This window comes from Egretta garzetta, unplaced genomic scaffold (genome assembly GCF_000687185.1).
Source record: "Egretta garzetta isolate BGI_Z169 unplaced genomic scaffold, ASM68718v1 scaffold7, whole genome shotgun sequence".
Lineage (NCBI taxonomy): Eukaryota > Metazoa > Chordata > Aves > Pelecaniformes > Ardeidae > Egretta > Egretta garzetta.
The window spans coordinates 4,910,819-4,924,273 of NW_009260350.1; the positions used below are offsets into that span (position 1 = coordinate 4,910,819).

Consider the following 13,455-nt stretch of genomic DNA (forward strand, 5'->3'; position numbering starts at 1 on the left):
AGAAACCGGGGTGGGGGTGAAAGGGACCACGAGCCTGGTTGGGCCCTTCCATCTTGCAGTGACCCTGTACAAGTTCTTGGTGAGCCCAGCTTCTCTGTGCATGCCCCACACAGCAGTGCTGCCCCAGTCCAGCCACGGCATGAGCCAGGGCAAGCCTCAAGCCCATGGTCTCCCTTTTCAATAGGGATGTTGCAGCTGCAACAGGGAGCAATTCTCAGGCACCCCGTGAAGAGCCACACCAGCTGCGTGTAGGTGCTCCCCAAATCTGACAGCAGCAAGGTCTGATCATTAGGTTCTTGCTAGCTTTGGGGTTTTTCCTCCCTTTCAGGCAGCCAACATGCCTGATTCAGAGCTGTTTGAGCTGATCTCGGAGAACCGGTCCATGTCGCGCAAGCTGGAGGACTACGGGGAGCAGAAGTCCACCTCCATCAGCACTGCCAAGCGCCTGGCAGAGTTTCTGGGGGACCAGATGGTGAAGGATGCGGGGCTGAGCTGCCGGTTCATTATTTCCAAGAAACCAGAAGGGTCTCCGGTCACTGAAAGGTAACCCCATCTTGAGGGGCTGGGGCTTTTGGCAGTGTGGGGGCAACCAGGAGGGGAAGGGGGCAACAAGGAAGGGAAGGGCAGGGTAGCAGGAGGTGGGCAGATCCATGTGCTGTGGCCAAGTCATTGCCTGCCTGCTGGCTCGGACCGTGAGCAGGACTAGCGATGGCAACACCATACAGCCACTGCGTGGTGGCCTCGCAGGGGTCAGAGGAGAAGCTTGGGGGGTCTCTGCAGGCTGGGAGAGGGGATAATGTGCTGCCGGGACCTTGCTCTGGCTGGGTAGTAAGTGCTTCCCTGCCCTCCCCCAGGGCCATCCCCCTTGCCATCTTCCAAGCTGAGCCCAGCGTGCGCAAACACTACCTCCGAAAATGGCTGAAGAGCCCCTCACTGCAGGACTTCAACATCCGTGCGGTGAGTGGGGCATCCCTGTGGGTGGCCCTAGCTCCAGGACAAGGGCTCACCCCTTCAGAGGCACAGCTGGGGCAGCGGCTACGGGCACTTGCAGAGCGGGGTGCTGGGGCCAGGGCTCCCAGGGAGATGCTTGATCCTGCATCTGGTGGCCTTCTGCTCAGCTTGCTTTGCTACGCACTGCTCTGCCCTCTTCACAGATCCTGGACTGGGACTACTACATCGAAAGGCTGGGCAGCACCATCCAGAAAATCATCACCATTCCCGCAGCCCTGCAGCAGGTACGGGGTGGTGGGGGGCAGGACGAGGACATTGGTTGGAGGACTCGGTGTGATTTGGAGATGCTCTCCAGGTAAAGAACCCGGTGCCGCGGGTCCGGCACCCAGACTGGCTCCACAAGAAACTCCTGGAGAAGAATGATGTGTACAAGCAGAAAAAAATCAATGAGCTCTTCACTTCGGAAGGCAAGAGACAGGTAAAGAGGGTGAGGGAGACATGCTGGCTGTACTGGTGGGGCTCTTCTCCTGCAACCCACGTCCTCCTGCTTGTCCTTGCTCCCTCAGGTCCTTGCCAACCAGCCCCCAGAGGGGTCGCCCAGCTCACAGGTTGGTGACATAGAGGACTTTGGGACTGCCAAGACCCTTCAGCCACTGGTTCCCATCGCAAACAAGCGGAAGCGAGTCCCAGCAGCAGAGGAAAGCCAACAGATGTCCCAGTACCTGGAGCTATCCCAGTCCTGGCGAGAGATCCTGGGACCACCTCCACCCCTGGGCACCACCAAGGTAGGTGAAGCATATTGGGCAGGAGATGCCTGAGGCTGTGCTCATCCACCCAAGCGGCTTGGGCACTGCCAGGAGCAAACTGTGGGTCTCCTGACACCCTCTGCATGCCCATGGCTCAGGGCTGCAAGGAGAGCTATAACCAGAAGATGGAGAGATAGAACCACTGATGGAGAAAAGGGCAGGGGGTGGCTTCAGGGCTGGGGCAGGAACCTGATGTGGGGCTGGGGGATGGAGGGCTCGGCTGTATGGCACCGTGTCAGGGGACTGGGGTGCTTGTGCTGGTTCCTGGCTGGACTTGTGTGCGCTGTTGCCCCACACAGGAAGAGTGGCTGGTCTGGCTGCGCTACCACCAGAAGAAGTGGGAGCTGCAGGCTCGGCAGCGGCGGGAGCGGCGGAAAAGGCGTCGTCTGGAGGACGGTGGGGTGACAGCGGGTGGAGGGGTGGTCCGCGACACCCTCTCCAAAGGGCTGGGCAGCTACCTGCGCAGGACAGCACGCAGCATCCTGGACTTGCCCTGGCAGATCGTGCAGGTACCAGGGTGGGCACCCACCACCAAGAGCAGCCTGGGGCGTAAGCCTCGCATTTACGCTGCTTGTGTTCAAATAGTGAAGTTCAGAGACCGCTGACCCCATCACCAGTCTGGTGTTAACCCTGGGGGGGCCAGGCGGGGCTGCAAAGCCTCGGGCTCATGCACATCTACATGGAAACAGGAACCCACATGGTTGTTCTTGGTGGTGAATCTGGGACATGCGTATGGATCTGCCAGTGGGGCCACTCTGGTTCAGCCCATTGACAGTCACAGAACCACAGAAACACCATTTGAGGCAGCTCTGGGGTCCAGCTGGTCCAGGGCCACCCCAACCCCATTGCCCAGGACAGTGTCCAGATGGACAGTGTCCAGATGGCTTTTGGGTATGTCCAAGGTGGGGGACTCCACAACTGCCCTGGGCAACCTGTGCCAGGGCTTGGTCACCCTCACAGTGAAAAAGGGTTTCCTGATGCACAGAGGGGACCTTCTGCGTTCCAATCTGTGCCCGTGGGAAGAGCCAGGCTCTGTCCTTCTTGCACTTCCCTTCAGCTATTTATACACATTGATGAGATCCCCCTGAGCTCCCTCTGCTCCAGGCTGGACAATCCCAGCTCTCCCAGCCTTTCCTCATACGAAAAATGCTCCAGTCCCTGCTTCATCCTTGTGGCCCTTCGTTGGACTCTCCAGTTTGTCCGTGTTCCGTGTCTCTCCTGTACTGGGGAGCTCAGCAGTGGGCACAGTGTGCCTGTGGTGGACACAGGATTACAGTGATGCCTGGAAGCAGCCAATGTGCAGAGGTGGGGTGGTGCCATCCCGGTGCTTTCACAAATCCTCGTGTGGCCGTCTGAGCCCAGCCCCCTTGTCGCCCATTCCACCTTCCAGAAAGGCTTTTGGCACTGCAGGCAGCCCCTGTGCAAGCACAAGCTTGAGATGGGACGGCTGGTCCAGGATGTCAGAGGGGCCCAGCTGAGGGCTCCACCTGAGCTGGCTGGGCCAACCTTGGCCAGAGTTTTCTCCACGGTGCCCTGGGGCAGTAGCAGGACACAGGGATACCAGCACTGAGGCCAGTGACTCTTTAAGGCCCCTGCTCTCTTTGTGGCCACCAACTGGCCGTGTAGATCCACAGAGTGCTCCGCAGCTTAGATGTAAGCCCTGATAACGTGTTGGATCTCCCTGCTAACACTGACGTTGTGCCCCTGTGCCCTGCAGATTGCCGAGACCAGCCAGCCTGGGCTGTTCAGGCTGTGGGCAGTGATTGGGAGCGACCTGCACTGCATCAGGCTGAGCATCCCCCGGGTCTTCTACGTCAACCAACGTGTTCCAAAGCCAGAGGAGGGAGCAGCCTACAGGAGGGTGAGGACCTGCCCCTTCTGGGAGGGGAATCAGCCGCTTAAGCTGAGATAAAGCCCTTCACCTCCGCTGCAAGCATCTACCTTGCAGGGCCTCACTCTCCCACTCCACGGCTGTACCTCATCCCGCCCCTCTGCGAATCCCAGCCTGCTCAGCAAGCACGTTCTCCGTTACGGGAATTTGTAACATGCATGAGCATACACCACTGATTTCCTTAGGAGGGAGGAGCACCAGGAGCTGAGCTGGCCCAGACCCTGGCTCCTTGCAGCCCTTAGGAGTGCCCCAGCTCCTGGCAGTGGTGCCGCGCGGGGTGATGTGCGTGTGACGTCAAACTGAGTGTGTCCCTTGCCTCGGCAGGTGAACAGGATCCTGCCCCGTTCAAACCTGGTTTATAACTTGTATGAGTACTCTGTCCCTGAAGACATGTACCAAGAGCACATCAACGAAATCAATGCAGACCTCTCTGCTCCAGACATCGAGGGAGTGTATGAGACGCAGGTAACTCCTCCGGGGGCTCGTTTTTAGGGCTCGCTGGGTGGTAGCTCGTTACTCTGAGTGCCTGTGGCACAGGAGGACACCTGGCGCTTAAGAATTCAACAACTTGATGAGACACCAAAAACCAACAACCCTGCAGAGTAGTGGGGAATACACCCACATTCAGCATGCGGTTTGAGGCATTCAGGAAAGGGGGGGCGGGTTGTTTGGAGCTGGGGAGTTAGGGGGAAAGAAGGGGTTTAAGCAGAAAGGGTGTTCTTCCTCTAAACCAAAGTAGAACCAGCCCGCTGGTGTTTGACCCAGAACAGATATGGGGTATTTAGAATAAAGATGGGGGAAAACCCAACACACGTACGTAGGTCTGGGTGCCCTCTCCTCTAAAACCGGGTTGCAAAAGCTTTAGAAAGAAGAGCAGGACACAACTTGAAAGTTTGGGAAGAGCGAGAACAACCTAAACAAAGTGCGGTAGAGAACAATCAAGCCAAAATTACATTTACCGGTGCTATTAACGCTGAAAGCCTGAAAATGAAGACGGGAAACTGGGGTGCCCACTTCAAATGAGGACTCTGGCTTGTTCAGCAGCTCCAAAGCAGTGGCAGGGGTTTGATGAGGAAGACCTCATCGTGCCAGGTCCTGACCTGCAGGGGGGTGGCAGGGTAGGCTGCGCCACTGCAAGCGCGGGGTTCTGTGTTAAGGAAAGCGTAAAGGCAAGTGAATTTGCTACAAAAACGCAGAGTAGAATTATCACAGCTCAGAAGTCTCTGCCTAAGTAGGAGCAGCTGGGTGTGAGCAGTGGTGCCGTTAGCCGTAACATGTTCTGTGAGGTGCAAGAGGCTGCACGGGCACAAAGAGCACCATAAAGCTGGGAGATGTCCACTGTGGAAGCCACTGGTATGGCCTGGAGAGGGTTACAGAGGGGCATGATGAGAAACGTCTTCTAGTCACCTTAAACTTCTGCTTTCAGAAAATTTGGGTAAGGGTCCCACGAGGCGAGGTGAGGCGCAACTCTCGTTTCAGTAAGCAGCACCCAGGATTTATTTCAGATTCCACTGCCAAAGTGCCGAGGGTGTTCACAAATTCCCCGTATCTGTCAGGGATCTTCTGGCAGCAAACCCGCGTCCCTGCCCCTACCGCAGTGCTCAGTGAGCGGGAGCAGGTGAAAGCGAGAAGCAGCTACCTGAGAGGAAATTAAAATGGGCGACTGAAGTAAAACGAGGGGCCCGGAGAGGTTCTAAAGATATGAAAGGAAGCGAGGCGAGCAAGGGGCTGCAGCGCCTGGCACGCAAGGGGAGGCCGGGCGAGCCGGGGCTGTGCAGCCCAGAGGAGAAGAGGCCCTGGGGACCTTCTCAGCAGGAGAGCGGAGGAGAGGAGACGGAGGTGCCTGGCGGGAGAAAGAGAGGCAGCAGGCACAAACTGGAACATGGAAATTCTGTGTAAACATCAGGAAAAAAGTTCTGCAAGGGTGGTCGAGCAGGGTGCCCAGAGGTTTGTGGAGTTCCCCCTTTAAGAGATACAGAGAACCCAGCTGGACACCATCCCAGGCAAGGAACGACCTCTCTTGGTCTTTGAATATCTGCAGTGCAACTCTGAGTATGGCCTCCAAAAAACGTAGCTCAGGGGAGCGACAAGGAGGATGCGAGGGAGGGAATGGCTTCCTTGCAGGGGAGGGACCGGGGGACACGGGAATGCTTTGGCTTGCTAAAGAGATCTGAAAATGGGATGTACTAGGACTCTATAAAATCAAAACTGGCACGAGGGAAGCGTGATTAGGCAAGGAGTGTTTCTTGCTTCTCCCTGTCTGGGGACAACGTCCCACGGGAGTCTTCTGCAGCTGTGGGGGTGGTGAACCATGGCGATTCAGTGGTGGATCCCCGCTGTGCTGACTGCCTGTGGTTCAGCTGAGGCCTCTGTCTCGAGTGAGTGTCAAACCGCAAGTTGCAGAGCTGCAAGATTGCCCAGTTACTGCTCCACGTGTCCTCCAAAGCACCTGCTGCTGCACCTGATGGAGGGGTCTGGGGCTAGGCACTGAGAATTAGGGTACCCGACCTGTATCTCCGGCGCTGGCAAGGGTGGTAACGCCAAACTCATGGCAGAGGTACCTCGGGTATGTCCTGCCTGTGGTTTTAAGCCGGGTTGTTCTAGGTCTGAAACCCCCGAGAGGAGCTTGGTAGGGGGACATTGTCCCACCCCATCTCTCCCCGCCATTGCAGGTGCCACTCCTGCTGCGTGCCCTGATCCACCTGGGCTGCGTGTGCATGGTCAGCAGGCAGCTCGGCAGGCACCTGGCAGGGCGAGAGGCTGAAACCTTTGACATCGAGCACCTGGAGATGCGGTCTCTGGCCCAGTTCTCCTACCTGGAGCCAGGTAGGGTTCCCTGGGAGAGGGGCCCCAGGGGGCACCGAGGGCTGGGTGCCCGCGGCACCACTGATGCTCTGTGCTCTGTGTCCTAGGAAGCATTCGCCACATCTACCTCTACCACAGCTCCCAGGGCACCAAGGCGCTCCTGGGGCTTTTCATCCCCTCGCAGCGCAAAGCTGCAGTCTTTGTGCTGGACAAGGTGAGGTGGGACTTTGGGAGTTGGGGATTGTACTGGGGGGTGAAGAGCTGGACGTGACCTGGCCATGTGAGCTGGCAGCCCAGAAGCCAACCCTACCCTGGGCTGCATCCCCAGCAGGGTGGCCAGCGTCAAGGGAGGGCATTCTGCCCCTCTGCTCCGCTCCGGTCAGACCCCCCTGGAGCCCTGCATCCAGCTTGGGGGTCCCCAGCACAGGACAGACCGGGACCTGCTGGAGCGGGGCCAGAGGAGGCCACAAAAATGATCGGGGGATGGAGCCCCTCTGCTATGGGGACAGGCTGGGAGAGTTGGGGTTGTTCAGCCAGGAGAAGGCTCCAGGCAGACCTGATTGCGGGGGCTGGTAAGAAAGGGGGGGATGACTTTGTAGCAGGGCCTGTAGCAACAGGACAAGGGGTGACAGCTTTAAACCAAAAGAGGGCAGATTCAGACCAGATATAAGGAAGAATTTGTTTATGGTGAGGGTGGTGAGACACCGGCACAAGTTGCCTGGGGTGGTGGTAGATGCCCCATGCCTGGGAATGTTCAAGGCCAGGCTGGACGGTGCTCTGAGCAACCCGATCTCGCTGAAGATGTCCCTGCTTATGAAAGGGGGTGGGACTGGATGGCCTCTAAAGGTCTCCTCCAGCCCAAACTGACCTGTGATGGGGTCAGGCAGCGGGAGGTTTCCCCATGCATCCTGCATCCCTGCCATGTTTCGGCAGGGCTTGGCAGAAGGCATCTCATGATGTGCAGAAGGGGAGAGCCCCCGGGAACATGCAGCCCAGGGCTCCTCTCCCCCCAGTTCTGACCCAGTCCCCCCTGGGCACAGGTACGCAGCAACCAGATGCCAAATCTCACCACCCTCTTCTCAGTGGAGCGCAGTGCGCTGCTGGAAAAGGTGGGCGAAGAGCTGCTGCCCCCGGACAAGCACACCTTCGAAGTGCGTGCCGAGACCGACCCCAAGGCTGTCTACAGATCCATCCAGCGGCTGCTGCTGGGCTACAAGGTAAGACGAAGGTGCGAGGAAGGTCCCTGTGGGACCTTGTCCATGCAGGTACACGTGAAGGGGAGGATGCTGTGGAAGGCACTGGTGCACCAGTTCCAACAGTGCCTGCACGTAGCTGCTGGCCCCAAGGTCAAGGGCAGAAGTGGGTGTTGCTCAAGGGTTTTGTCTTGCTTGGGGTGGCTTGCCTAGGGCAATGCCAGCAGTGAGGCCACCCCAGTATCTCCCCCACCCCTGCACTGAGCTGGAGAGCTGGCTGCATGGAGGTGGGTGCTTCAGGAGAGCTGGGGTGGGCTGCCCCCTCCATGGGGGCCCGCAGTGGGGATGAGGCATCCAGGCACTGCTGGTTTCCTCGAGCGGCATCCCCATCATCGAGGAGTTCCCCTTGGTCCCCATCCGGCTGGTGGATGACATCAGCTACGCGGTCCTGGACTGGCAGCGCCACGCTGCCCGCCGCATGATCCGCCACTACCTCAACCTGGACACCTGCCTCTCCCAGGCTTTTGAGATGAGCAGGTGAAGGGCGGCCACATCCCCCTGGGGCTGCCATGCCCTCAGCGGGGCCATGGGAGGCTGCCTTGTCCCTTGAGGGCACAGGCCCCTGTCTTCTCTGCAGCCATGCTCACCCTGATAACCATTCGCCTCTCTCTGCCCCAGGTACTACCACATCCCCATTGGGAACCTCCCTGACGACATCTCCACCTTCGGCTCCGACCTGTTCTTCTCGCGCCACCTCCGTCGTCACAACCACTTGCTGTGGCTCTCGCCTACGGCCCGCCCAGACCTCGGGGGCAAGGAGGCCGATGACAACCGCCTAGTTATGGAGTTTGATGAGAGGGCCTCCGTGGAGATAAACAACCCCGGCTGCTACTCCACAGGTGAGGAGGGAGTAGGGGGGCAGAGCTGGATCCTGCTCTGCAAGCCCTGTAGGGAGACGGATGCTATTTGCAAAGAGTCTCTGTGTTGGCAGCAGCCACCAGCAGCTTTGGTGTTTCAGTGGCGATCTGGGCAAGGTGCGTGCGAGGGGCACGTCCCGGGGCAGGGAGGTCTTGCCTGCAATGTGTGCAGGCATCCGAATGCAGATTCTTTCCCAGTTCATGGCCACCGACAGCAGCAGTCGGAATACTGCCTGCAGTGTGTCAGCCCAAGGACAGGCTAGCCCAACTGGTGGTCATCCTTGGTGACCCTGGGACAGGCCCTTCTCCGAGGCAGAAGCAGCTTGAGCAGCAGTCAGTTCTTCTGCGCTCCTCTGCTACAGCTTCCAGAAAAAACTGATGGTCCCCATAGGGTTGATAGGTCCAAGCGTTCTTGGAAGGCAAGTGCTGGCCAAGACAGTCATGACTGTGAAAGCGTCTCCCCACCTGGTGCAGCAACACCTGTAGATCACTCTAATAACTGTGAAAAGTGCTTCTGGCAGAGGGGGAGTGCAGGTGTCTGTGTCGGTCCTCTGCCCTGCCTGCCTGCTGAGCAGTTGTTTGCTGTTAGTGTGTCTGGAGCTGGACATCCAGAGCCTGGCTGTAAACACGGTGTTGCAGTCCCACCACATAAACGACATGGAAGGAGGCTCCAGCATGAGCATCAGCTTTGATGTGATCCAGCAGGCGTCCCTAGAAGACATGGTGACAGGGAACCAAGCTGCCAACGTCCCGGCCAGCTATGATGAAACCGCCCTCTGCTCCAACACTTTCAGGTAAAGCTCGAGGAGCCAGCAGGAGGTGGAACATCTGGTCTCCATCCTGGCAGGTCCCCTCGGGCGTCCTGCCTCCTATTCCCTCATGGCTTTAGCCTTTCCCAGACTTGTGCCAGCTGTGGGGTTCTTGGAGTGCTCTAAATATAAATTCAGTCTGGAGGGCAGGGCAGGCATCTTCTCCAACGGACTTTTGAAGATCCTGGGCTCAGAACTGCCTGGTGGCTCAGCCAGCAGATGTGTGGGGATGTTGGTGAAGGCTTTGGCCTTTCCTTCTGTTCCTTTCCTCATGTTCCACCAGGTTATAGAGGCCCACGGCTGCGTGCCTCCCTGCGGCTCACATGCCGAGGGCTCGCGCGTCTGCTCTGGCAGAGTTTCTGCTCTGAATCCTCCAGTGTATCTGAAAACATGGCCCTGTCTGGAAGGGGGAAGGGGTCACTCATGGCTGGCGGGGTGATGCTGGTCTCTGTTCCCTGGCAGGATCCTGAAGAGCATGGTGGTGAGCTGGGTGAAGGAGATCACGCAGTATCACAATGTCTACGCAGACAACCAGGTCATTCACTTCTACCGCTGGCTCCGCTCCCCCTCCTCCCTGCTCTATGACCCAGCACTGCACCGCACGCTCCACAACATGATGAAGAAGCTTTTCCTGCAGTAAGTGAGACCTGTAGCGTGCCAGGCTGGTGAACGGGGAAGGGACAGGCCTGGCGTTAGTGACCAGGATGCTGCTGGCACACGTAGTCACTGCTCTGCCGCAGCCTCCAGAGGGGTGGGCAGTAGGTTGGACCTCCCATACTGTTCGAGTGAGCTCCTTTGCACGTCATCGCCAATGTGCTTGACTCCTGACTGTGCTGGATCAGCATGTCCCCAAGGGCTTGCATCTGCTTCTCGGGCTTTGCCTTCCTGCCCGCTGACTCCTGCCCCTGTGCCCTGCCTGCAGGCTGGTGGCTGAGTTCAAGCGTCTGGGCTCCTCGGTGGTTTATGCCAACTTCAACCGGATCATTCTGTGCACCAAGAAGCGGCGCATTGAGGATGCCATCAGCTACATGGAGTACATCATCCACAGGTGAGGTGCGCTCAGCCCGGGCCTGGCAGGGCTCGGGGACGGGAGGGAGGACGTTGATTTTTTGCCTTTTGAGAAGAAATTTCATTTATTTTTTTTTGGCAAAGCTTCTGGAGAGACAAGGCTGCCCAGTTCTTTTGGTGTTATGTCTGGGATAAGGGTCCCTTAGCTGTCCTCTTTAGGTAATATTCCAAGAATACTCCTAGGATTAAATGCAGAAGAGACCTTCAGGAGAACGTGAGGTGCTCCCTGGCTTCCAGCATCCCAGCCATGGCACAGGCACCTCAACACAAGCATAGGGAGCCCAGACTCCTCAGGCATGGCTTCCCCTGGGGTCCCCACGAGGGGTTGGATGGGAGAGGGGAACCCCCTCTCTCCTTGCCAACACCACCTCCGCCCCACGGTGTCCCACGGAGAAGGCTCCAAACTAGGGATGATGCCAACGCTGTGGGCGACTGCGCTCTCTTCCCTCCAGCATCCACTCCAAGGAGATCTTCCACTCTCTGACCATCTCATTCTCCCGCTGCTGGGAGTTCCTGCTCTGGATGGATCCAGCAAATTATGGAGGTATCAAGGGAAAAGTGGATTCTCGCGTCCACTATGGGGAGGTAAGAGATGGGAAGCACTCAGTCACCCAGGCGCAGGGTGCTGGGGGCTGAGTGGAGCAGGGAGGCATTGGCTGGGTATGAGGAACTGCTACCATGTCGCTGGCTCCTCCAGAAGGACACCAGCAAGAGGCAAGTGTTGGAGGAGGGGGACAGTGAGGACGAGGAGGAGGAGGTGGCAGCGGGGGAAGAGGAGGAGGAGGAAGGGGAGCCGAATGTGGAGGAGCTGCTGGAGAACAGCTGGAACATCGCCCAGTTCCTGCCCCAGGCTGCCTCCTGCCAGAGCTACTTCCTGATGATTGTGTCGGGTGAGCTGTCCCGGGGGGACGAGGTTGCTTGTGCCTCCCCAGTGCCACGGAGGGCCCACAGTGGGGCGGCTGCTGGCATGGGCTGGAGCTGGAGCCTTGCCCGTGTCTCCCCAGCCTACATTGTGGCCGTGTACCACAGCATGAAGGAGGAGCTGCGGCGCAACGCCCCCGGCAGCACCCCGGTCAAGAGGAGGAGCACCAGCCAGGTGTCCCAGGAGGCGCTGGGGGAGATGGGGGCCATGCCCGGTGAGTGCCCAGCCACGGGGCAGCCCTGGTGCGGGCGGTGAGCACCCCACCTTGCTGTCCCCATATGCCACTGTACGGCTCAAGTGCTCTCTGTTCTGTCTCTCTAGGCATGATCACCTTCTCGCAGGATTATGTGGCCAATGAGCTCACCCAGAGCTTCTTCACCATCACCCAGAAGATCCAGAAGAAGATGGCTGGTTCTCGTAATGCCACTGAGCCTTCAGACATGTTCCCGGTGCTGCCTGGCTCCTACTTGCCGCTCAACAACCCAGCTCTAGAGTTCATCAAATACGTTTGCAAGGTCAGTGGCGTGGGCCAGGCTCCTGTTCTGAAGGTTTGCAGTCAGTGCTTAAATTCTGGTCATTGGCCATGGCTCAGGTTTGCCGCAGCTTTCATCCAGGAATGATCTACAACCAGCATGTCTTGCCCTGCATCCACATAAGGTCATGAGGATATGAGCTGTCCTGGTTGGGAAACTCTCCTCTGATGGTGGGCTCACCTGGCCCTTATTCCTGTAGGTCCTCTCCCTGGATGCCAACATAACCAACCAGGTGAACAAACTGCGCCGGGACCTGCTGCGCCTCATCGAGGTGGGCGAGTTCTCAGAAGAAGCCCAGTTTCGGGATCCTTGCCGCTCCTATGTGCTCCCTGAAGTCATCTGCAGGAACTGCAACTTCTGCAGGGACCTGGACCTGTGCAAGGACCCTGCCCTCTCCCAGGTGCAGCCTCTTCCCTGGGGACACAAGGGTGATGCTGGAGCCTGGTCAATCACGTTACCCATCTTCTCTCTCTACTCCTTTGCTTTGCACCTCTGCTTGCTGCCAGTGATCAACCTCACCCAAAGGCCATCTTCTGTTCACCTCCTTTTCTATCTGCTTGTGTCTGAGCATCCCTCGGCTTTGGCCAATGCTTCGTCCTCTCCAGAAACCATCCCAGTGCTTGGGACTCTTGGTGCTCACCCCCATCCTCTTTGCCCCTAGGATGGGTCGGTTCTGCCCAGCTGGGTCTGCTCCAACTGCCAGGCACAGTACGACTCCGATGCCATCGAAATGGCACTGGTGGAAGCCCTGCAGAAGAAGCTGATGGCCTTTGTGCTGCAGGACCTGGTCAGTGCGGGGCTCCCCAGCTCTGCCCCTCCCACTGGCTGGCAAAGCCAGACACATTCACTCTGCCCCTGGCAGGGGGGCTTGGCCTTGCCTCCTGCCTCCCCTAAAACTCCTCGGCCCTCAGGTGTGCAGGAAGTGCCATGGTGTGAAGGAGGCGCACATGCCTGTGTACTGCAGCTGTGCTGGAGACTTCGCCCTCACCATCTCCTCCCAGGTACGCCTGCACCCTTCTGCCTGGCCCAGCCCCATGCCAGGAGCCCTGCACTGCCCTGGTCTTCCTCTGCCTCTTTGCTAACTGCTTGTCCCCTGGGACCTGCTGTGCTGCTCTCTGCCCCACCAGCCCTGCCCAGCCACCCCCTGGAGCCCCTCACCGCCCGGGGGTGCTGGGCAACCTCCTTCCCTCCCTGCTCCCTTCTCCCCAGACCTTCATGGAGCATGTCAACGTCTTCCAGAACATCGCCCGGCACTATGGCATGGCCTACCTGCTGGAAACCATCGAGTGGCTGCTGCGCACCAACCCCCAGCTCCAGCCATGAGCTGCTCCTCCTGCCTGCACCATGCCGGTTGGGGCACCGGGGCTGTGCTCTCACGGCCATGGGAGAGTGGTCCTGGACCCCCTTGGTCATGTGCTGAACCCTGGAGAAGCTGTTCACCCCTCCTGTGGCGAGGGCAGGAGGCAGGAGCTGTGCTGGACTGGGCTGTCCTGTCCCAGAGGCTGGAGCTGTGCTCCACCGCTCTGTGCTGGCTCCCAGGTGTGGTTTTAATCTGGAATG

At 58.6% G+C, this 13,455-nt stretch overlaps 1 protein-coding gene across 1 annotated transcript in view; it reads left to right on the plus strand.

Annotated features, from left to right (window-relative positions):
• POLE (DNA polymerase epsilon, catalytic subunit) overlaps positions 1-13,218 on the plus strand; it is a 37,769-nt gene extending 24,551 nt beyond the window's left edge. The window contains exons 25-49 of the mRNA XM_009642936.1: positions 329-543; positions 855-957; positions 1,155-1,235; positions 1,307-1,429; positions 1,518-1,736; positions 2,057-2,266; positions 3,475-3,618; positions 3,973-4,113; positions 6,321-6,474; positions 6,561-6,667; positions 7,494-7,708; positions 7,934-7,956; positions 7,997-8,183; positions 8,325-8,545; positions 9,153-9,357; positions 9,835-10,008; positions 10,295-10,420; positions 10,893-11,025; positions 11,138-11,330; positions 11,445-11,576; positions 11,684-11,877; positions 12,095-12,295; positions 12,557-12,682; positions 12,807-12,896; positions 13,105-13,218. Of these exons, the coding sequence (XP_009641231.1) occupies positions 329-543; positions 855-957; positions 1,155-1,235; positions 1,307-1,429; positions 1,518-1,736; positions 2,057-2,266; positions 3,475-3,618; positions 3,973-4,113; positions 6,321-6,474; positions 6,561-6,667; positions 7,494-7,708; positions 7,934-7,956; positions 7,997-8,183; positions 8,325-8,545; positions 9,153-9,357; positions 9,835-10,008; positions 10,295-10,420; positions 10,893-11,025; positions 11,138-11,330; positions 11,445-11,576; positions 11,684-11,877; positions 12,095-12,295; positions 12,557-12,682; positions 12,807-12,896; positions 13,105-13,218 (3,831 nt within the window). The remainder of the gene's footprint in view (positions 1-328; positions 544-854; positions 958-1,154; positions 1,236-1,306; positions 1,430-1,517; positions 1,737-2,056; positions 2,267-3,474; positions 3,619-3,972; positions 4,114-6,320; positions 6,475-6,560; positions 6,668-7,493; positions 7,709-7,933; positions 7,957-7,996; positions 8,184-8,324; positions 8,546-9,152; positions 9,358-9,834; positions 10,009-10,294; positions 10,421-10,892; positions 11,026-11,137; positions 11,331-11,444; positions 11,577-11,683; positions 11,878-12,094; positions 12,296-12,556; positions 12,683-12,806; positions 12,897-13,104) is intronic.
• The last annotated feature ends 237 nt before the right edge of the window (positions 13,219-13,455 follow it).